This window comes from Sceloporus occidentalis, unplaced genomic scaffold, assembly GCF_023333645.1.
Source record: "Sceloporus occidentalis isolate IW3139 unplaced genomic scaffold, rSceOcc1.0.p SCAF_78, whole genome shotgun sequence".
In the NCBI taxonomy this organism is placed as follows: Eukaryota; Metazoa; Chordata; class Lepidosauria; order Squamata; family Phrynosomatidae; genus Sceloporus; species Sceloporus occidentalis.
Genome location: NW_028317058.1, coordinates 4,598,605 through 4,623,844, shown reverse-complemented (window position 1 = coordinate 4,623,844; position 25,240 = coordinate 4,598,605). Strand labels below are relative to the sequence as shown.

At 39.8% G+C, this 25,240-nt stretch overlaps 1 protein-coding gene across 1 annotated transcript; it reads right to left on the bottom strand.

Annotated features, from left to right (window-relative positions):
• Window positions 1-309: 309 nt before the first annotated feature.
• On the bottom strand, window positions 310-23,887 carry LOC149285539 (interleukin-6 receptor subunit beta-like). The gene is made up of 16 exons (XM_089495287.1): window positions 23,839-23,887; window positions 13,606-13,665; window positions 12,017-12,319; window positions 11,065-11,185; window positions 10,046-10,215; window positions 9,483-9,640; window positions 8,688-8,847; window positions 8,106-8,188; window positions 6,980-7,196; window positions 5,963-6,133; window positions 5,550-5,651; window positions 4,251-4,397; window positions 2,656-2,796; window positions 2,279-2,375; window positions 1,556-1,637; window positions 310-954 (listed from the first exon to the last, which is right to left on the bottom strand). The coding sequence occupies exons 1-16, from the start codon at window positions 23,885-23,887 to the stop codon at window positions 310-312; spliced, it is 2,706 nt and encodes a 901-aa protein (XP_089351413.1).
• Between the last annotated feature and the right edge of the window lie 1,353 nt (window positions 23,888-25,240).

Here is a 25,240-nt window from a genome sequence, read left to right as displayed (position 1 = left end):
GTTGTGGCACACTTAAATAGGACTAGGTATACAGTGAAGTGCCTAGCACAGATGCCGAAAACCGTGCGTTCACTCGTTAGTCTAGAATGTTGAAAGCAGACATATTTCACAGATTCGTTTTTTTGTAAATTGTACAAATGATCATTTGGATTTGGCAGCTTAAAGCAAATGGGGGGGGGGGGGCCCTTAATGGCACTGCAGAAATGAAACGGATTCCAAAATTTTTAAGATGTAGGTGAACCAGAACCTTACACCAGACTGTATGGCATCAACAATGATAAAACCCAAACCATAGACTCAAAAGTCAGTCTATTGTGGCATGTAACCACCTCGCCTTGCAATCTGCGGCAGATAACTTTTTATTTCACCAATAACATGGTCTACTTGTGAACCTAAAGATTGTTCTTCAGAGCATATACTCTGCCCAGCATTCATGTCTTGAAGACCATTTTGAAGACAAACTGCATCTGGGGGTTGCTTTTGCTGGGGCACGGTCTGTAGTCCTCCTGTGCCATTTTCATTGCAGTTCTGTTTAAAGTACTGGTTGGCAACCACTGAATGGTCATCCCTCTCCAGAGCCTGTTGATCATCAGGTCTCTCTTCAGATTCCAAAAGCGGTTGAGTTGACTCTGACCTTGAAAATACATGAGGAACCACAGCTGTTGGTTGCTGGTCTCTATATCCACTAATAATTACAGTGGAGTACTGCACAGTACTGGACGTGGTTTGTGCAGATTCAGCCTCATCGCCGTCTGAAACACTTAGCTGAGGAGAGGACATGCAAGAAGAACCCCCAATCCCACTACTGAATCCTTCAGATGTGTTTTTCTTAAGTGGATCTATGGATTTGATATCCTGCTCTGTGTATGACTTCTTTTCTTCAGATATCTCCACCACACTGACATTCGTAACGCTACCATCTTGGAACGGGCTGCTTTTCGGATTAAATTCGTGCTGTACGGGTATGAAAAGACATTTTAGATGACATATCACTGACAAATACATTAAGTGATCCCCTGATATCCCCATGTGTGATTTTCTTAATTTTAGACAAACTGTAGACTATCCAAATAGCTAGAAAAAAAAATCAAAAAGGCAACTTTTCTTGGAGCTTGAACAATACCATACTAAACGGTAAAATGTTATTGGTGACTAGCATTTAATTTATATGGTACTGTTACATCTATTATAGTGTGTAATTACATGACATTAGTAACTAGAAATAGTTGCCCAATTAATAGCTATAAACTGTGTGTCAAAATGTTTCATAATATTCCAGATAAGTTCATTTGGGGTCTTGTAGTAAGAGAAGCAGGTACGTGTGAGAAACAGACTACCGATAAGGGTGGAAGCCACGTCTACATAATCACGGGTCTCAGTGGGGCTCCTTGGATCAGAATAGGCACACTGCTCTTCAATACCGTCCCTTCTCAACAGTAGAGGGCTCCTAGTTTAACTTATTTGCCAAAATCTAAATTGAAAGCTAATGTATTCACTAAGCTTTTGCCTGGTGCATACTGCAAAGTGAGCTATGTCAGTAAAAGGCATTCCTTACCCTGCTTGGAGTATGGGGAGACCACTGTGCAATGTTACTTTTTGAAGGATCAGGAACATTTGGCCAAATGTGTTTTTTAATCCTAAAATGCAAAAAAAAAAAAAAAAAAAAAAGCTTGTGATTTTGTATTTTGAATGAATTCTCAAATGGCATATCATGCATGCAGATGTGCGAGTTTAAAGGTAGCTTTGTGGGGATATTTGTGTATAGCTATATTGCATAGGAGAATTTGGGAAGATATATTTGTATCTAGGAGTACACGACACTCCTGTGTATTACCCGATCCGATTAATGCATGAAACATCCGTTGAGAAAAGGAAAAAAAAAGGGTCTCACTGTGCAATATACCTGGGACTTTAAATACACACAGGGAATATACATGGATATCACATGACTTGATACACACAGGGAATATACATGGACATCACATGACTTGATAAATCTAACTGTATGAGGCATTCACTAAATTGCCTCTTATTTCTTCATCCCTTTCTATACAGATGGGCAGTGCATCACTTGTGATTTGGGCTTTTTACAAAGGCTAGGAACCTGGCCAATTGTGTGCTGCTAATATACTTTCTTCCCCAAGCGCAATACTTTTTCTGTAAGACTGAGATCAGTGACGTAAAACTGGCTGCCCCTTTAACTAAACAAACACACAGTGCAAAGGCTTTGATATAGAAAAAAAAAAAAACACACACACATTATATATATAATACTCACAAATCTCTTTTGCGGAAGCAAATGAAGGCACCAACAAGCAGGAGTATTAGAAAACCAATACAGCAAGACACCACAATGGCTTCAACTTCTCCATTAGCTAGCAGAAAAACAAATGCAAATCACAAACCAGTTTTAAATTCCACAAAAATACAATATACCTCAGTTAGTCTTGATTTTTTTTTTTAAATTCTTAAAAACCCCCCCATTAAATTTCATGTCATATAAGCACCATGGTTGCATATACCCAAACCCTCTAAATGTTACATTGTAACCTACATGAATGGACTTTGTACAACATGTTAGGTTTGAAGAGGCTGATAATTGCTGATGCCCAATGGTTCAATCATCTCAATTTAAAAATAATGACAAAATCATACCAAATCGCTGAGTTGTGAACGTGTAGACGGGACCATCCTTTTTGCCATTTTCAGTATAAGCCGTCATATGAATGTTATAAAGTGTGTCGCCTTTTAAGGAGGAAAGTGTATATTCTGTGTTTGATGAGTCAATGACCACAGCTGAAGAACAAGGAACATTCTCAGACTTCCATATGCATTGCTTCACAAATTACTCACTTGTCGTCCTTATTAAATACAGCTTTTATACCAGAAATTACAAAACAATGAAGACTGAGGGATATATACAGAGTAGAGAATTTACCAGGTTTCACTTGAAGTCTAACAGAGATCTGGGGTTCATGGTTAGTGCCTTTACAGGTAGGGGACCAGCTTTTGGGTTAAACTTACTCCCCTTCAGTCGAGATGCCACTAGCCCTACCACCTTGTTGTGATCCCACCCTGCCTCCTATAAGAAAAAGGAGAAGGGAAACCTCCACTTCTCTTTTTCAAATGTCTGTTGAAACATTCACTTCAAAGAACAAATTCAGAGAGGGTGAATGCCCTCTTATTTTTAATCTTCTTCAAGACAAGGGCTTTAAATAAAAAGAAAAAAAAAATCTTATTTTTTACTTGTTTTTATTTTAGTAAAATATGGTGAAAAATTGTGAAAAAAACCCACAAAAAAAAACCCCACAAAAAAAAACAAAAAAACCTTTTCAGACTTTTACTTGAAAAATAGTTTACTCATCTACAAAAGCTCATTAAAACATGTTAAGCAAATAAGTAACATTTGTCCCCAGTTTAGAAATCCCCAATGTTTTTATTTTGTAAGTACAAGTAGCATATAGCCATTTCAAAACTTTATTTTTTTTATTATTATTATTATATCCGGTCATACTGCTCCCATGCCCTATTTGGGACAGCTCAATTTACCCCCAAACCATACATGTTTGAAAACTAGACACCCCAGCGTATATCAGATAGTATTTGAACCCTTTCCATACACTAATTCTACAACCAGTCTTTGTCGAACTTTGTGGTAATTGTGTCCCCCCTCCCCCCAGTCACAATATAACTCAGGTGTGAATTTTACTCTTTCCATTATAATTTGGAATTTATTTTTACATTGGTTTGTTACTGGATGGTTCCCCTGTTGGTGAAATCAGTGGAGAATTATTGTATTTATTTATTTAACCAAACATTGTGACTACTTAGCTGGGCTCTTTAACCTGCAGGGGTGGGGGGGCTCAGAGTTCTCAGGACATTCTGGAGAGACCCTCTTGAAAAATTGTTAATTTCTTAATGAGAGACTCCTCTCTGGACAGTGTGCACTGGGGTGGGTTTTCAGTGTTGCCGAATGCCTCCATATCTAAGCATTTCAGCAACACTATTTAAGCTTATTAGGTGATCACTTTTTTTTTTTTTTTTTTTTTTTAAACCGGCAGACAGCAGCGCACATCTTGTGAATCATAACAGTGTTAAAGTGTGTAACTAGATTGTAAGCTCGTTTGAGCAGGGCCCTCCTCACCTGCTGTCTCGGTAAATCAATTTATGTCCTGTCCACCCATTGTACAGCGCTACGGAATTTGATGGCACTATATAAAACAATAAATAATAATACCAACAACACTTACTGGTAACATTTCCATGGCTGGGGGAAAAGGTCAGAGTGTAGTTTCTTATGAATCCATTTTGTTCGTCTAAAGGTACGGGATTCCATACCAAAACAGCCTTGTATTTTTCCACTTTTTTTGTACGAACAGAAGGACCTGTAGTAGGAGCTGTAGTGAAGAACAGAAGGTTATAATATTCACATAAGTAATCAGACAGTATTCTGTAGCACAGAGAAGTAGATTACTTAAAACTTGGGGTTATTTCACTAAAAGGATAGTTTGCAGTTGTGTTCCCTCAATTCACTTTACATTGTGGGCCAACACCAACAGGTTTCTCCATCAATAAGGACTCAGCTGACCGTGAATAATTTATAAATCCATGAGTGTGAATACACTACACAGAGCTAACCAAGGTTTTCTTGCAGAAGCAACTCTTCTGCAAAGTCTCCTGATAACTCTCCCTTTAGTGAATAGGCCCTCATAGTCAGAGTGTAAGAGACAGATGTGTAAACATTGGAAGGGGGAATTTCCAGAGCTGATCATAGTAGTTTAACTACAAGAATGAAGTACTCAAGCAAGCCTAAGTGAAAACTCTATTTCCAGTTGAAGTAGAGGGGTAGAAGTTAACATACCACTGGGCAAGGGTGGAATATCTCCATCTACTTTGTGACTTCTCTTATTTCCAGTTGGTCTAGCGGAAGAACACAGAAGATGACCTGTGTCTGTTCTTTGATCCCTTTTCCCAGGAGACATTGCATACGCTCATTAGCATGTTCATACTGCAGAGCCCAGCCAAGTGACTCAGGAATACAGTATTCTTAAAACATATTTGGAAGGCCAATAATCAGAGGGATTTGATCTTTATTTGTATTTCATTAGCTCAGAAATCAATTTGAACAATTCCAGTGTACAGTAAAGCGAGGGGAAATTGAGACCCAGTGACCTTAACCTCACAACACAGTTTGGCATGGGGACTAAATACTGTAGAACCCTGGGTTATAGGACAGATCTTATTAAATAGCTCCGACAGCAGTCATCTCGAGTATGAAACCATACACCGACAACATCAGCCACTACTACAGAAGAGGCAGCAAGCAAGAGACTGACACTGGAGGTAATGACCCACCGGTAACAGCACCCGTGGAGACATTCCCACAGAAAGATAAAAAACATTGAGATAAGCCACCAACTCATACAACTACTAAAGACCTCTCCGATGTATCATCTATGTATTCACCTGTATACAATAATCTCCAGTCTAATGCATTAAACTGACAGACAGGGAAACACTTGTATTATTATAAACGGATGATTTCATACCTCCTTGTTGAAGATATGCCTCCACAGATCTTGAGCTCTCACGGCCATCATAATACAGCGGATAAACTTTGATTAGATAGCACTTAAATGGGAAAATGTTGCCTGCAAGACCAAAATGACATACAGATTATACCCTTGAGTACCGGAACATAGCTGGACATGCATCTCAGGCTTTAAAAAACTTGATTGTTTTAGTTCGCAAACGATGAGTCAGCTATACCACTGAAAAGGATGCTGGACATAATAATCTGAGTATTAAGGGGCAAGCCACATCAATATAAATCAACACCGGGGCAAAATTCTAAATGTGTAGCACTCAATGTGGGGTTGAGTAGAACAATCCTGCTGAATCCTTCACATTTCGCACCCAAATTGTAAAGTCCAGCATAGGAAAAGTAAGTAAGCAATTTCACCTCTTAAAAATGCACCACTTGATGTGCTTGGCTCGCGTTGCCACTCGATCTCGCAGGCAGTCTGTTCCGATTTAATACACCATTCAATGACATAACCATCAATGGATTTATTCAGTGGCGTCCACTCCACCCATAGCTTTCCATCTTTGGGGAACGCCTTAACGTCAATCTCTGCAGGCTGGACTAAAAGAAGAAAAAAATGGGAGCACAGATTAAGAATAATTCATTATTGCAGAAGATGCCCACTTCTGTTTATTCATTGGATTAAAGCCGTACTAACACACACACAATATATAATTGTGTGTATATATGTATGTGATTATATATATATATTATATATTACACTTCATAGACAGGGGACAGGAGATTCTTGCAGATATCCACACCAGGGCTGACTATACAGAAGTAAAGCCTGCATTAAATGTTTGCATTACCAGAATGTTTGTAACTAGATACATTGTTTATTCTTGATTTGGTTTTCAATGACCATGCGCAATTATCTCCCTTATGACGACGCTTTGTTCTCCTCCACATTCTTCCTACAGAGACCTCATTTATTTAAGGCCTCCTTAGTTTGCTGTCACCTATACATTATCTAGGTCTATGTACTGCCCAAAATGTTTAGAATTGCTTTGGGCTTCATAAAGTGATGTTGATCCTCAGTCTAGGAGGCTGCCTGGGACGCTGGAGCATTATTTCTCAAAACGCTATTTTAAATTGTACAAGATACCGTAATTTTTTTTTTTACAAATACAACAAAGCATTTCTATTTGCTGTTACAATCTCCAACACGACAAATATCTTGAATGAAAGTACATTAATGGGGGTCATTTACTGTCACTAGTAAGGGTGGGGTGCTAGAGTCAGCGTGTCTTCTGCATTGTACCTCACACTATAGAGACAAACATGTGAAGAACAGAAAGCACGGTGACTACATTTACATTCACTGAAGAACAGATTTATTCACCATTAATTGGACAGCGAGATGTACGTACTAGTTCTTTTACTCATACACACCTTCTGTTTTTTTCCCAGATGGAATAGCCAGAACCGACGGAGGAGACGCTCCAATACTGTTGTTAGCAATAACCGAGGCAATAAAGGAATATTTAGGAATGACGAAGTCATAACTTGTGACATTCACAACAGCAAGGGCATACGGCTCATTTGTTCTTCGCCGAAGAGAAGCCGTGTACAGGGTTATTTTTCCATTAGCATACATTGGATCCAGTTCCTGATGTACAAACAGAAGAAAAAAAACCAAAGCATTACAGTAGAACAAAAAAATAGATGATTTTGCCATAGAAATATGAAGAAAAGAACAAAAAAAAAAGTGCAAACTCTGTAGATACACAATATATGGAAAGTAGAAAACTCCAAAGCAAGAAACAGAATGGGTTTAAACTATTAAATGGAAAAAAAAAAACAAGTACATATTTAGTTTCATGTTAAAATACACATCATTAACTGCCAGTCAGAAAGATCCAATTCTAACAGAAACAGTTAAAAGTCTAGATTTTATTCTCTGGCACAAAGCATTATGGGAGTTATTCACTGACTTAACAATGCCTTATACAGGGCAGACCACGTGCTTCTTGCAGAAGAAACTCAGTGGGGTTGGGAGCATTGTAATGTATAGCAAAGCTTGAAAGCTGAAACCATAACAATTACTCCCCTGGAAATTCTCCTATCAATTCTATGTTTTTAGTAAATAGATGCTTATGGTGTTCACTGAACCAACTTGCTGGCAGATGATCAATGAAATCTTGGTTCACATCTAATGGGCCCCAAAGGCTGCCTCTATCCGGTGTATGTAACAGGTCATAAATACATAATATAAGCACTGTATTGCACGTAAGTGTCGGTAGAGATGACAGGAGTGGAGTCCTAACACCGTTTAGGTTATATGTAGATCTCCAATTGTTGGCAAGTAAACTCTGTTTATAGTGATCATGCTAAAATAAACATAATGAAAGCATTCAGAGCTGGTTTGTTCAATATTTAACCAAAAACTGTAGAAAATATAATTCTTCTGGAGCCATTCTAAGGGCTCTCAGTCCCCTGGAGTAGATACAATATGGTCTTTAAGAAGCACCCCCTGCAGCTTTTAGGGGCTAGAAAGATTGTGGATATCCACATTTACCTTCCACAGTAGACGAAGACTTCTGTTTCCAGATTCATCAGGGTTGCCAATTCTTCTCCATAATTCTGGGCCTTTCGTTGGCTCTATAAAATGAGAAATTCACCCATAAAAACGGTAGCAGATGGACAAACCCTGCTTCATTGTGTACTACATATACATAGAGTAACGCATGATGTCAAGAAACAGTCACATACGATGATGAACTAGGACAGAACGAAACATAGACATCTCCGTAGCTGGCCAGACTGGCAGGTGTACCTACTAAGACAGCTGAAAAGTTGGCAGTCATGCCATGGGCTCATGGACTGCTGACCATTTTGTCCTTGGAAAAGTCTTATCAAAAGACAAGAGGGAAGAATACTTCAAATTAGAAAGTGGGAGAAATTGTAGGACAAGGAGGTATAAAACACTATACAGTTTGAGTTTTTTTCAGCAGGAACAATTAGATGGCCAGAATGGTTCCCATCTGCAATCAAATTGTATGTTTCTCTTTTCTATGTTTAGGAAGCTCCATTCCTTCCCGTTACTTTGCTTTACCTAAGTTATTAATAGCAGAATGTGCTTAAACAACATGGCACCTACTGTCTTCTGGCGTGATTGCCCAGGCTTCTTTGCTCCAATCACTCCAATAACCTTGTCCATTGCTCCTCATACAACGTAAAGAAACAACATACTCTGTGTACGGCAGGAGGTCTTGTAGAGTAAAAGATGTTCTATGTGAGGCTGTGTCATGTGGTGGCACCTGAAATCATAAAGCGTATATAATATTAATGTATACATTAATATTAAAAAGAGGGACTCGCATAATCTGCAGAGGCAGAACACAAAATCCTACATCCCCCTCGAACCTGTAGGTGTCCTGTTTGAAATATAGATCAGAGGTTCCTTACCAAGACTTTAAGGTTGCCTAACATGACAGGTTTTGTAGTTACCCCATTCTATTCACTAAACCTGGGTGGTTTGTGAGCCTTGAGGACTGGGTTGGGAACCGAGATAAATGGCTGTTTATGAACATGTCATGGCGCATGCATGAAATTGCTACTCAATTGAAACCTCCTGTAACCATGTCATGAATAATTATACAATAAATTAGCTCCAGGTACCATTAGTGGTAGCTTCCAAAGGACTATTTGTGTCCAAATGTGTATAATGGAGCATCTCCTTTCCCTTACACTAATGATTATACCTGATGAGGGATGGCTACCGGACCACCGTCTCATGATCACGTCCCTGTATATTCACCCACCAAGACTCTGGCGATGTATTCGAATGAACTGATGAATGTGAAAGTGGTCTATATACAGTTCGGATTAAGATATCTGCATCAGTAGGGAGTTTAATGACAAATACAACAAGGGAACAAAATGTAGTAAATACCTCTTCCCATTCTTTACTGCTATTGGTTCGATATCTGATGATGTATTTCATCGTCATACTTGGATCTCTTTCCATTGGGTTCTTCCACTCTATTTTAAGGGCTCGGGGTAATTGTACCGTGGAAATCAACGACTTGATCTCAGGAGGATTGGGCTTGACTAAAAAAAAAAAAAAAAAGAAAAAAAAAAAAAGAAGAAATATATAAATAAATAACTAGATTTTTTATTGTACAAAAAAACCCAAACAAACAACAATTACGAGGTGGTGCGTGTCTCATGGGTCTACCAATGGAGCCAGCACTATTAGCAACAATGATAAGTGATAACAGAAAATAGAGATAATATACACAGATCGGAAAATGCCTGACACGATAGACCCAACAAAGTGTTTCTATGCAACATCATATGCCATGGATACTCAGTTAATTCAACTGTAATAAAATGTATATGTAGAAGACTCCCAATTTTAAAAAAGTATGTTCTGTGACATTGAAGCCAATCCTAACTGAGCACAAAGTAAGCCAACATTTTATATAAACATTATCTTGCCAACAGCACTTTTACCCAGATTTGCAGCATCTCTCCGTAGCGCGTCCGATTTTGTCGTGCCAAGAGCATTCTTGGCCTCCACCCATAATATGGTGTCAATATGAAACTGAAAGGTAGGCGCATAAAACGAGCAAGAATTATTTACACCTTCAGGTATGCAGTCTGCGATCACTGATGACGAAGCCCTTTAATTAAAAAAGAACACCATTTAACACTGGCATGTTCAGAATATCATCAGAATATGTTTTTTACATATATAATATGGCAACACGAACCAGGAACACAGTTAACCAAATAAACATAAGCAATATGGCATACACATTTAAACAAAGATACATGTATAAACTGAAACCCATGTGCTGGGTATAGCCACACGGGAGGCTAAGAGCAATCGCAGATTTAAATCTTGTGTGTCCCTTCCTGAAGCATTTTTTGTATTTTACTTCCAATTCCAGGTATAGCCAGCAGGGGACAGAGAAGCCAGGAAAGAATGCAGCATTTACATGAATGCTGGACCATTCTAAGCTCCTTTTATACATTTTCTATTTATTCAGTTCCTGTAAACGCTTTTTGGACACGATTGGATGGTGCACATTGAGTGCGCAGTCATCCAGATGTGGATTTTGGCCTTTTTTTTTTATTTTTATTTTTTTTTAAGCAGTAGGCCACTTGGATGGATGTCACTTCCAGAATTAATGTTGCCAGTTCACCTCTGTTTAGCTCATAGTACCAAAATCATGGCTTTGATTAACATAAGAGGATATTCTAAAAATATTTAAGGAATAGTTTTATGTCTAACAAAAAAAAAATAATAAAAAAAAAAAATTTCAACACCAGGATGACAACTTGATTCCATTTAGGAAAAGGCGGATGAAGGACATCACTATTCCTTAACATGAAACAGAAATCCGCATATAAAATCATGAGTGGCATCAGAAACACAGAGAAAGGAGACCTGGTATCTTATCTGAATATCACCGCACATCTTTAACGCTAACTGATATTAGTTATTTATGAGCTTGTTATCTCTTTACCATTCATGCCTCAGGGTATAATTTGTGATGAGATGTGTGGGTCTTCCAGGGTTCCAATAACACGTCAGTTTCTCCCCATTGTATACAATGCATGTCAGGTTTTCAGGCTTACCTGGAGGGTCTGCAAGGGCACAGAACACAAAACTGGAAGTCAAGACCAAAAATACAAAACACCTGCTTCAAATTCTACGAAACAAAAATACTCTGTATATTTAATAAGCATTCTATGTTGTGGTTGACCAGTTAACATAATTTTGTTTCGCTTAATAAATGATCTGTGCAGCAAGATTTACTGGACTCCCACTCTAGACACTACAGGCCGTTCATGGGGCCTTACAATTGTGGCAGTTGAAAGATCGCTGTTAAGTATAGTAGGGATTTAGGATAAATCCAAGATGCATTGTGTTTCCAATTCTACGTACACATGCAAACAAACTGGAAATGTCATATTTGCCAATGTTTTCATTTAATCACTAGCACCAAAACCTACCACTTGGATTTTTCATTCATTTTAGATGTTGTAAGTTAGATATATGCTTTTCATCTCAGACATCAACCAAAGCTTTGGCTTGCCTATCATCAATAAGAATAAGCAGATACCTACAATGATGCCAATGAAAGAGGCAAAAAGATTTCTCAGTCTCATCGTAAGTATGTCAGTAATAATGACGGACACACGTTGCCTCCAAAACAGACGATCTTAACCCCTTAATGACAAAGCCCGTACCGGCTCAAAATGCATTGTTTTTAATGGGTTTAGGGACCGCCCATTGTCCTTAAGGGGTTAAACCCTGGTCAGAGAACAACACATAATATGGGGAATTTTTTTTTTTCTTTCTATAATTATATATATATATATATATATATATATATATATATATATATATATATATATATATATATATATATATATATATATATATAAATATATATATATATAAAACATACTTACAGCCAAGTGTTAAAAAGATTCCATGAAGAGTGGTTTCAATTTCACCATGTTTGAGGTGATTGCATGTTAGGAGATCGTCCAATAAGGATGAAGGAACAAAAGTCATGCTGGAAACCGTCTTGTTGAGGACCGTGTACTGGGTCTCTGGCACCTTTTTATTCCGAATTTTCCAGAATAACTTACTGGCATCTGTGTACATACAGCTCTGGTTTAAAACACAGTATGCCGTAAAGTTGGAATCAAGCTGCACGACAGGAGATTCAGGATATGTCTGGGCACACGGCTCTGTATTCACACCTGAAACTATAAGGCAAGATGATCAGCAGAAGCATATATGGCAGCCATTTAAGTCATTGGCTCACCTATGGCCTCATTTCTTTTACATTGCATGATTCTCCCTTTGCGCCTCGTTTCATCACACGAACACCATCGCCTGGGAATCTCGTATACACACAAAGGCTACAAATTGGGCCACTCTATGGAACCACCGTTAATGTGGCTTGTTAATCAAGGTTGCCTCCCGATCACAATTTGTGTATTCTCTGTATTACATCTGGTCACAACATGCCAAATCCAGACATGTCGGGTCTAAAACAAGCGGTTCACTGTTATGGAATTTGCCCAGGGCCAACTATCAAAAAGCGGACTGTGCCTTATTCCATTGAAGCAATGGTTTTTTCCTCCTTAAAGTTATCAACAACTTGATATTTTTACAACTACAAGAGTGCTTATAGATGTAGGTGGTTGTAAGAACTCTACCCACGAACCATTAGGGTCTCAAAAGTGCCATGTTTGGGAATTTGCGTGTAAGCCCATTGTGATATAGTAATTATGAGCATGTTTTTTCTGTAACCTATTTCCGTGACAATAGAATGCAGAAAAAAGCGCAGACAAAACATTGTATGATAAAATACCAATATTATAACCAACCAATATGGAAAAGAACACATCTCACTCTACATAGTAGCAATATAATAAAGACATGCCAAAAAAAACAACAACAAAAAAAACCACGCTATTGGAATACACAACCATTGTGTAGTGCACCTCACTAAATAATCTGTAACTTGCCAACCTTTATTTTTGTCTTATGCTACATGAATAGAAAAAGATACCGCTATGGTGTTTTTTGTTTTTTTTCCAGGAAGTTCTTTTCCACTTTCTACTAATATTTAGATAAAATAACCAGACTAATACTCCACTACTGCTATTCTCCCATCCTGCTTCCTTCTGTCCGAAACACGACAAATGTAATTAAATGAAAATTTCCCCTATTGCATGTATGCACTGGGGGCTTCACGTTTTAGTTTTTCTTTTGTTCTTACAGTATTGAATGTGTATGGACACTGTAAGTACATTCAAATTTAAAAGTCAGGGCAAAAATATCAAACTAAATCTGAAGTGTATACATTAATGTAATTTAAATTTACAAGATGGCAGCCCTGAGTGGCACCAACATATTGTCAAGATCCAGTCTTAGGGACAGAGCTCAGGAACGGAAGCCCTCCAGCTTGTGGGGGTCCATGTTACGCGTACCTTTTACCTAGCCATCAACCTAAAGCACAATATAAAAAGATGTCAATATATACCTGCGTTAATCAGGATGTTAACCGCAACAAGCAGAGCATAAAACATCTTCCCTTCCGCACCTGTTAAAGGAAATCAGTATATGAATGTATGAACAGCCATAATCACAAAAGCTTAAGTTTGTTACCCAATCTTGGAAGAAAAAGTATAAACCCCCCCCCACACACCCACCATTTTTTTTTTTTAAATGCAAATCAAAGGCGTACAATTATTTTTTTGATGTCCATCCAAGAATGCTAACAGTTATCAACATTAATAAAAATACAATAAGGACAAAGAATACGAATCTAATCATAATTGAACACAAATGCCATTGTTGACCAATAAGGTTAACTGTTCATCAAGTCCATTTCTTTAATGTAAAGTGACTGAAGTTTCACCAGACATGTCACCTACCAGGGTACCCCTGGCTAATAGCCTTTTATTTGTGAAATTTGTCATTAAATTACATAGCTGTGTCTGGACATCAAAGGTTTGGACAGATGCACAAGGTGTGTGCTCGTGTAAATGAACCCTATAAAGTATATTGATCGTAAGACATCCCAAACCAAGAGCGTTTGCGTTACACGATTAGGGTAGGCCACTGATTAATTTGAAAGCGGAAAGGAAAGAAGGGCAGAAGGATTTGTGACTGAGCCTTCTAAAAAAGGGACTTTTGGGATAACAGAAATACCAAGGTAAAGGTGCTCTGGCAGCTCTGATTGTTAAATAAAAGTAAAAAAAAAAAAAAAGTGCTATATAGTGTTTAAGTTAAAATGTGCTCATTTTAATGGAAAAATGTTCTAAAACATAATGTACAAGATGTGTACACACACACACTATATATTTATGCTAAAACCCAGGGTTGAGCCGAGTGTAAGTGGCACAGTATTCCATTACTAACACACACAAACTCACTCTAACACCGACACACTATTAACACCATACACTAACATCGGACCTTTTAGCTATTTAAGCGGGAAAAAAACCAGCAAAATAAATTTGAAGTTATAATAGTCAATAAAGTAACATTCATAGGATATATACCGAGTCATTAGTTTCTTAATACATTTCACACATGAGAAATAATCTGCACTGGAGCTTTAAAAAAAAAAAAACCACATTTCCCAGAAGGGAAGAGGAAGGGAACATATTTTAGGAAACATGACAGCTATGTTCAGGATTTAAAAGAAATGCGTATTGTCATTCCGTGGCTCATAGCATGCAGGGAACACCGAACAAGGGCAATTATCGGGCCAGTTGTTAAAATGCCCTATAGTGTATACATTTATTTAATGTCATTGGATTAAAGATTTTGGTTTACAAGTAAAGGACCGTTCCAACTTTAGGAAGCGGAGATTGATTTCCGGTCCTGATTTAACTAATCTTATCCTTCCGCACTCTTGAAAAGGTCGCCTGTCAGCCACCCCCACTTTTGCAGAGAAATTAGCTTTGGGTATTCATGATTCGGGGGTCTCCAGAACATACAAAAGCATATGTTTCCTTAAACATGAAAAAAGTTGAGAAAAAAAATCTGTAGTTACATATACTTAGACAATTCTTTATATGTTTTATAAAAAAACACAAAAATATGAAATTTCTTCATCTTGCCCTACTATGCAAACTTCATCTTCGCCAGCTACCAAAGAGCCAAAATTCTGCCGAACAAAGCAAAAAAAATAAATAAATAAATAAATAAAAATAAAACTTTTTCCAAGGAACTGAGGTCACAAGGATTCAAACATGGTTGAAAACGTTCCACGTGCTGTATTGCTTCTTGGGAAATCCCTATCCCATTCTGTCGAACCTTCAGCTACCTACTCTAATTCTTAATGCTCACTACAAACCCACCTATTCCAAGACGTATACAACCTTCCCTCCTTATACTCTCAACAAGCATCTCAAAGAAGCCATTCACCCTACCACCTGCTAGAGCAACATAGGAGTTCTTCAAATCAATACCATCAAATCGCCCTAACCCCTGCAGCCCTCTCCCGTCTCACCCTCCCCTCAACCATCTAATAGATTGTAAGCTCACACGAGCAGGGCCCTCCTCTCTGTACCAGTATGTTTTAACACTAACGTTGCCACTGTGCCCAACTGTAACAGCACTAAGGAACCCATTGGTGCTACATAAATAATGTAAACGTGTAAAAAGAAAATGGCTTAGAAGTGTTTCATCAGGACTAAATGTAATATATATATATATATATATATATATATATATATATATATATATATATATATATATATATACAGACTTTGCTTCCCCCAAATTAGGTGTCAGCCACATCCTGTGTTAACATATCGTCAGAACATTGACAATAAATACAAACCATTTATTTTATCTATGTGTACGTGTTACTGTTAGCTTCTGATCTTCCTCGGGTTCAGATGAAACCAAGGAGAAAAGTAACTGCATAATCTCTACGGAAGTCCACTTATGGTGCGGGAAATGCGACCTCATACAGGGGCTCGTTTTTGTCACCCTTACAAAGGTTTATGTTATCACTCTTGTGCCGTTTTATTTGAGATTTTAAAGGAAAACTCCAGCCATAAGACGTAATGTTTATAATAGGTGTGCGGACCCTTTACATTTTCATGGGGTACAGTTTGCAAAGGCATGGAGGGAATCTGCAGAACCTCTCTAAATGCATTTGCCCCTTTGCTCACCCCCTAGCTAAATTCCATGTAGGCACAGGGTTTGGCCAAAGCGGAATTTTCTAAAATGAGAATGTGTATTAAAAAAAAAAAAAAAGGCAGAAAGAAGCAAAGCAAGTTATAAGAGCTGACAAAACACTCACAGAGATAATTGCCCTGTCAGAAAAAAAGAGGGAGATTAAATGTTTTTGGGTTTTTTAGATATATAAAATGAGAAAAGGAAAGTAAAAACGAGTGGTAAGATTTAAAACAAAAGAAGGCATGTAGAAGAGGATAAAGCTCTAGCTGACCGCCTGAATTAATATTCCGGTCAGTTTTTACAAAGGAAAATGAAGGAAAGGGACCTCAGTTATGATAAAGACTAATGAGTCATTTGATATATGCCCGTTTTTCGAGGAAGAGGTTCTACTTCAGTTGTCTAACGTAAAGACAAACAAGTCGATGGGGCCTGATGGACCCCAAGTTATTAATCAAGCTTGGTGGTGTCCCAGCAAACCCGTTAATGGATTTATTTAACCAATCATTGGTAACGGGAGTCCTCCCAGAAGATTGGAAATTAGCGAATATTGTGCCCATTCACAAAAAAACATAGTAAGGAGGAGTCGGGGAACCGCAGGCCAGTAAATCTTACATCTGTAGTGGGGAAATGAACGGAAACTATGTTACAGTACAGGATTTTTGAACATCTAAAGTCACATGGATTTACTATGGAAGATCAGCCAGACTTGATATTTTTAAATGGGCAACTAAAGTAATTGATCGCGGAGGAGAAGTAGACATCGCGTATATGGATTTCAGTAAGGGTTTATTGATCAATAAAGCGCAATCTCTGAGTTTAGATCCCAATATCGTTGAACGGATTAGGCAGCCGCTGAGTGACAGTAGAGTGTTGTAGTCGATGGCATATATTTGGAGTCTTGTTACCAGTGGGATACCTCAGGGATCTGTACATGGACCCATTCGCTTTAATATTTTATTACTGATATTGCAGGTGGTCTTTTCTTGCTGTTGACACGGTGGGCCGGGCCGGAGCAGGGCCGTGGCCGGGCCAGCCAGGGCCGAATTGACTTAGGGGCTAATGGAGCTGCAGCTCCAGGCCCCTACCTTAAAATAGGCCCAGTCAGGACTGGACTGACTGGGCCTATGCGGTTGTCCTTAACGCAGGGCAAAAGGGGCACCTGCCCCCCTTAAGCCTGCAGCAACTACGACCGGGCCCGCTACTTACCGGCAGACGCGCACGAGCAGCGTCCCTTCCACGGCCAGGGGGACGCAGGAATCCAACAGAGCCATGTGACGTACGTCACATGACCCTGCTGTGCGTCTGCTTCCCCTGTGCAGATCCGCAGAAGTCTGCGAGTGGCGCGTGCATCATCGGTTCAGGTAAGGGGGTGAGGGAAGCTGTATGGTATATGTGAGATTGAATGAAAGAGTGAATTAATAAATATCTGTGAAGGAGTGAGTGAATGAATGTTTGTGAATGAGTATATGTAAGTCAGTATCTGAATGAGGGAATTAATGAGTATCTGAATGAGGGAATTAATGAGTATCAATGTATGAATGAATATCTGAATGAGTGAATGATTATCTGTGAATTAGTGAATAAATATTTGTGAACAAGTGAATGAATATGTGTGTATGATAGCATGGATGTGTAAGGGGGGGCAAAGATGCCACAGGCAGGCTGTTATGGTGGCAAAGTTGCCACAGGCAGGCTGTTTTGGTAGCAAATTTGCCACAGGCAGGCTGTTATGGGAGCAAAGATGCCACAGGCAGACTGAGTGAAACCGTCTGTGGAAACCCTCCGGATGCGGGTGTCAGTGTCGCAAAGCCTGTCCTGGTGTTTGTGATTGGGTGTCAGTGTGGCAGAGCCTGTCCTGTTGTGTGTGTGTTTGGGTGTCGGTGCGGCAGAGCCTGTCCTGGTGTGTGTGTGTGTGTGTGTGTGTGTCGGTATGGCAGAGCCTGTCCTGGTGTGTGTGTATGGGTGTTGGTGTGACAGAGCCTGTCTTGTTGTGTGTGTGTGTGTTTGGGCATCGGTGTGACAGAGCCTGTCCTGGTGTGTGTGTGTTTGGGTGTCGGTGTGCTGTCCAGAGCCTGTCCTGGTGTGCGTGTCTGGGTGTCAGTGTGGCAGAACCTGTCCTAGTGCGTGTGCGTGTGTTCGGGTCAAAGAAAGAAAAACAAAAAAGCAACATTCCGGCCAAACAGGGTCTTTGTCAAGCTCAAACGGCCCTGTTTGGCCGAAACGTTGCTATTTTTGTTATGCTTTCCTGCTAGCTCCCAGCTTCCTGGGAGTTGAGTGCTGAAACATTTCTTCTTTCTTTAACTGTCCTGGTGTGTGTGTGTTTGGATGTCGGTGTGGCAGAGCCTGTCCTGGTGTGTGTGTCTGGGCGTCTGTGTGGGAAAAGCCTGTCCTGGTGTGTGTGTTTGGTTATCTGTTTCCTTAATTTACAGTGGGAACTATTTCATTTTAACTTATCCAGAGATAAAATGCCCTCCTGAATTTGTAGTGACTTCAGGGGACAAAACATTCAAGGCCCTGAAATCACCCTGAAATAGTGGAAAAGATAAGGTATTGTGTTATTTACTCTATAATATTTATTTCAAGGATTAGTCGCACTAAATTGTGGCTTCAGGCTTCCCATGTTGAATGACCAAGTATTATGTATATGTATATACATATATGTTTTTTCATAAAAATGGGCTGCTCAGTCTGAAATACCCGGGCCTATTTTTTGTCCCAGTCCGGGCCTGGGTATACTTGATTATTTCTGAGGATTTAAATGTAGGCAGAAAATGCAGTAGAGCAGCAGGTAATGCTAGCAGAATGCTTGGTTGTATAGCGAGAGGTATTAGCAGTAGAAAGAGAGAAGAGCTCATGCCGTTGTACAGATCACTGTGAGTATTGTATACAGTACTGGAGACCGTATCTCCAAGAGTTCAGTGAAGGGCTACTAAATACAACCTTTATCAGGAAAGGTTAAAAGGAGCATGATGGAAACATGAAAAGGGAATTAACAAGAAATTATATATATCTCATAAGACCAGGGTCTAAGGGAAGTATTCAGAAATTGGGCAGGCTAGATGAGCCGAATGGTTCTTAGCTGCCGACATTCTATTTCTCTACATTTAGACCCTGGTGCTGTCTTCGCATTGGTTCCAATGGAATGGGGCATCAGGGACATCGGATCGAACCTTTAAATATTACATTTTCAGGCAGCTGCATATAAGCAAGTGTTCTTGCTCTGTTATCTTAGCCCTATCAACTGTACAAACCTTAACTAAAAGGGACTCTCCAGCCAGCGCATGCTTCCAGCAGCTAATCATCAGCAGACAGAGGTCCAGGAGGGCAGGTGATGGGCTGCAGCTTCTACCTCAGGTATGTGCTTTTTCTTTTTTTGAAGACTGCATAACAATGTACTCAGAGTACCTCAATTTGTATTTAGGGAGGCTGTCAGGGACCGAAAACTGTCCCTTTATGCACACAGCTAGACAATCAAAGTAATGAAAGTCTACGAAGGAACAGACTGTAATAAACAATCAGCTCGGTGTGGCGTCTGAGCTGGGAAAGTCAGCCCAAACATCACACGACTGACAATAATGGCCTCCAGGTCCCCAGTCCCCAGATATGTTTTTTTTTAAACAAAATAAAGTAAAATCAATGCTGCTTTGGAGAAGGAGCTTTGGTTTTATTTGTTATGATTAAAATGATTTTTATTTGATATATTTATCCATTTTTATATATTTTCCATGTACCCGATAATTACGAGACACATCTGTTATACATGGAACGGTCTCTGACTTGCAAACTAAATGGCAGATTGGAGGGGCCTCCGGATCTGCTGCGGAACATTTTGTTTTCTACATACATCCCCATTTCCATTAGATGATTACAGGCTTTGGGCTTTAAAGCTCAGATAATGAATACAGAGGACGTTTGATAAAGTAAATAAGCAAGCGATGAGAGAAAAGTGATATTTGCACAGCAGCGTTTGATGCCAAAACTATCAATTGGTTAAAAATTGTTAAATATGTAATAAATTTATATATACACACACACACAATGTACATATAGTTAGATCTGCATCTGGTTGCCCAATTGTTTCCCAGGACGCACACCCATAAGAAAAGCTGGATTTCCCTTCCTGGATCCAGTATGAGTAATATTTACGGCCTCCGGATACTCGGTTACTGGAAAGTCGGAATTATCTTTGGAATGATTCCCAGTAACGGGAGGGAGCAGGACAGGGACTCCCCATCTGTACCAACCTCACCCACACATCAGAAGAAGGGAGGACAAAGCTGGTGGCAGGAGGTGACCCCATTCTAAATAATAATAATAATCAGAGACAGGAGGTGACACCATGTATCCGGTAGCCACAACAATCCCACACAAGAGCAGATCGCACACTGTGCAACAACAATAAATAATAATAATAATAGCAATAACAAATACAGTATGATTTGAAACCCCTCCCCGGGGAAGAAGTAATCCCGTTACACGCTATGAGATGCAGCCAACAGCACTTACTGTAACGAAACTACACAAGCAGAGCCCGGAGAATACAGAGATCGCTGTGACAAGAAGCGATCCACACAGCGATCGGAGAGCAGAGATAGTCCCAGGTCCGCCCGGCACAGTGACACAACAACCCGCGCCGACAAGCGAACAATAACACGTAACAGCGTATCCCAAAGTGACAACAAGTCGCTTTAAACTCCAATGTAACACAGATCGCCTACCGCAGTGCCCTTGCCAGGTCTGCCAGGTCTACCAGCTCAGTGTCCGGGTCACGCAGCTCGTCTGACTCTCCGAGGACATCATCCCCCCCCGCCACGGCCTTTCAACACACACGGTTCCCAGATCGAGCGTCAAAGACATGGCTGGTGCCTGGGATCTCAGTCCGTTACTTACATTGGACGACAGCGTCATGTGACTTCCAAAAAATGATCTACACCCCCTCCTCCCTCTTCCCCAACCTGCCCGTCAAAGCGGCTCGGGGTTCTCGGTGAGCGAGGGCGGCGCTGATTGGCTGAGTGTATCGCTCATTTACAGTAACCGCCGCCTCCCTTCCACAGGGAGGCGGCGGTGGAGGGTGTGGATACGCCACTATGCAACATTCACGCCGTGCGAAGTGTATTATTCACTCGTGTTTCCTTAACATTTATTATCACTCTGCTGCTCGGGACAAGTGAGGGCAGAAAGTCCGGCTGCTGCCTGCTCTGCATTATCATAAAAACCTTTTCTTATTTGTGGGGTTGGAGTCTTTAGTGGAAGTGAGCTTCCTGCACCTCAGAGGTCTCTTCTCCATCTTCACCTAGACCAATGAGACTGCAGGCATTATGCTTACTATGCATTACTATCCTTGTAGAGCAGGGCCTGCTCACCCCTAGAAATCTATTAGCAGCCTGGCATTAAAAGTGTCTTCTTGGTTGTTAGAGCCAACTTGGCCCTCAGTGAAGAGCCATTTGAAGTTTACAATGACAAGAGCAAAATAAATGAGCTGGAGTTAAATTTATATAATTTCTTTGGGATTTCTCACCTCATGCGCCAAATAAAAGGGTAGCGTGCATTACCCGTTCTCAGATGTACGGGACATAATTAGCTAAATCCCTCAAACAAGTCAGAATACAGGAGTTAAACTGGAGGGAAACTACATACTGAGTACCACTGCAGAAAGCCGCTCCTCTCCTGTGGAATTCCCGTTCAGACTTTCTGCCTCGTACGCAACTTTCAAAACCTCTCTGAAAACCCACCTGTTCAGGGAAGTGTACAACATTCCTTCCCATTACTCCCAGCCATCATCATAATCAAACCATCTAAACAATCAACAGCTTCAACACATCATCGGAACCAGATCAACTCATCCCCATCCAAGCCGTCCTCTCCTATTGTCTCACTTCCCTCAACCACCGACAAGATTGTAAGATCGCAAGAGCAGGGCCCTCTTCTCCTTTGCACCAGTTTGTTATTGTGTGTGTTTTTGTATGTGAAATTGTTCTACTGACTGTAACAGCCCTGCGGAATCTGCTGGCGCTTTATAATAAATTTTAATGTAATGATAGTTCCCATCATAAGATAAATTACTTGGGAAGTGTGGTGGTTACAGAGCACCGACGAGGTCTGAATACCCGTCAGTACATAACAGTATTCTAACCATAGAACGGTAAATACATCCAGCATTAATCTAGACAGAGCAGATTTTTCAACTACTTTTGATTTCCAAAACTGAAATTTTAGCTTGATAAGAAAAATACACAAATCCCTATTGGTCCAAGAGATGGTGAAGCCTTCAGGACCTCAGAAGTCAGTTTTTAATCTGAAGAAGAGACCTCTGAGCTTCTGAAATCATGTCTTTTTCTAGGTTTGCCCCTAAAAAGGTATCACATTTGATTATTGATGTAACGCGAGAGGTGGAATAGAAGACACATGGTGCTGAGGCTCTGCTGGAGGATGAGAAGGCAGGAAGAATATGACTAAGGGCCTATGGTGCCACATTGAGTCTTTTCTCTCATTGATTTATCCATAAGATACTATTTAGGTATATATAAGGAAATGCCGACTGTATGCCGGAGCGGGTGATGATTTTTTGTACTATATACTTTTTAGATCCTGGTTCAGGGACATAAAAAATAAAAAAAACCTTAAGCTCTCTATGTTTCCCTATTTTGTAGAGTCTTGGTGTAACTAGTATGTATCAAGCCAGCTGATTCTGTTTCCGTTCACTTACTTTTTTCTCTTAATTATATCGCATTAGTTTGTTTCTGTGTATTAGCCGGATAGCAGCTGCTCCGCACTTAGTCGGAAAGCAGTGTTTGGATATCACTCTGAAAGCCTGGTCTGCTGTGATGCACACGCTGTCCAGGGTACAAAGTCCACCAGAGAATTTGTGCGTTAGGATATTGAACCTTGTACTTTCAGCTGTCTTTTCTTTTTCATCTTATTTTTCTGTTCTTTCCCTCCGCCGAAATACATGTTTTATTTTTTTGTACTTTTTATTGAGATTTATTAAAAATAATAATAATAAACAATAAAGTAGCACAAAGAAAAACACTTGTGTTCTGGCATTAAGACAGTTAGCATGTTTAAAGAATAGTCCAAATATTACATATTTTTGGGAAAGAAGACATTCCAAAAATTCAAAATCAATATTTAATCCCTTATGGGGCCAGTCCTAGACCCTCTGGTCCCCCCCTCCTGCAACATTTCATTATTATTATTATTATGTATTAGATAGAAAAAATATATCATATGGGTTGTTAGCAAATATATAGTGTTCGTTCCACTGCACCAGCCAAAGGAATTATCTCGTCAGCAGAAATATTCCAATTGGGTCTTATGTTCCAGACAAGAAGAAGGCAAGGGAGCTAAATAACTCCTCTATTATTAAGTATGCGGACACAGCAGCCACGGGGACCATGTTTTACAAAATGATTTGGGAGTTTTATGAATGAGTGAGGTAACTTTATCTATGAATAGGTTCTCTTTATTTTATCTAAGACCAAGGAAGCTGGTGCGAAACGAGGCAATAGCCCTTCTCAACCCCAGCACAATCTTTTGAAGTAGTTTATTTAAGTCACTTGAGCACATAAAACCCTACCCTGCTCCCGATACTTGTTAGCTGCATATAGCAGAACACATATCCCCATATCGGAGAACGCTGAGGTCAGCCAGGATAAAAAACTGGCTGTTTGCATACCCAATGGAAAGGCCTAGTTTTTAAAAAGTAGGTTAAGGAGGAACGGAAGACTACGGAGTGTGTGAATTTATCCTAAATTCATAGTGAATTAGGTATGGAAGGATAATTCATTCTAAAAAGAGGGCAATCCGTGCATAATGGGAAGGATCGTCTAAGGCCATTAAGGATCTCTTGGCCATCTCTGGGTACCTGCTGGAACATGCCATGCTTGGATATGGGTACTTTGGGACGCCTGGTAAGACAGGGAAAAAATAGGCAAACCTAGTCGTCCTGGAGAAGTAGGGAAATACAGGACATTTCTGGACACCCCCTCATATTATGTGATCAAATAAAATCATCACTTATCCTTATCCTACCTTATAGCGGAACTTCCCTACAATAATTCCCATTAAAACCTCATTTTAAATGAATGGCACAAAACAGAGGCTCCAAACAATTGCATACAGTGACAAAGATAAAGAGCAGCCCTGCCTTATAAATGGGCACACTTTCTGTAACCTAATAAATACCAAAAACAAATTACCAGTATATGTATACTGTGATAACAAGTGCAACTCGAACATTGAACCCTTTGTACTATTCAAAATGCACTTATCTTTAGTGCTGAAAAAGTTTAAATATACTATCATTAAACCATTTGTTTTCAGTAAAACAATCAGCTTCTCAGCTGCTTTAATGTCTCATTTCTTGTAAAGTACATTAATCAGTACACAGTAACATGACAGTAAAAAAGACAGAATTCCGGAGGAAATAGAAATGCTTCAGAAAATTATTCATATTGTAAACAAATCTTACCCCTCAATAACCCTTTACAAGATATATGTGTCACGTTCTGCCCAGGCTGCGGAGCTGCATATCTGTCTTGTTTCAGTTTCCCTGTTTTGCTTCGATCCATTCCTGGATTTCCTTTTGCTCTGTTCTGATCTTCCATTCCTTGCTTCTGCTTCAACTCTGTTTCCTTTATAAGGTGCGCCCCACCTGTGTGTTCTGTTTGTCTCAGTCTTCAGTCTAAAGGTATGTCTCAGTGCTATGTGTTTTGATTACATGTTTGGTTTGTTTCGTACCACTGTCAGCACGGATTAGCGTTAGGACCCACCGTCATTGGAGTACTTTGGCGTAGTGGTGGGCTAAGCATACTATGGCCATAAGATGTGACGGAATCTCCAATTGTTATCAAACAGTCTTAGGCTAGTTTCTGTATTCATGTTTGTCTGTCTCTTATGTGCCTTTGCCCTTCTTCCTTGTATCATCTGAGGATTCTGGTTCCTCTCTCCTCTCCCTTTGTCCTAGTTAATATGGCCTA

Bases quoted from the DNA above. Each gene is read 5' to 3' on its own strand.
- LOC149285539 (XM_089495287.1), bottom strand. From the start codon at position 23,887: ATGGGGATATGTGTTCTGCTATATGCAGCTAACAAGTATCGGGAGCAG. The intron at 10,216-11,064 runs GTAAAGAGATAA...TTTTAATTAAAG, and splicing joins TATACCCTGAGGCATGAATG to GGCTTCGTCATCAGTGATCG. The intron at 6,134-6,979 runs GTGTGTATGAGT...TCCAGCCTGCAG, and splicing joins ATCTGGGAAAAAAACAGAAG to AGATTGACGTTAAGGCGTTC.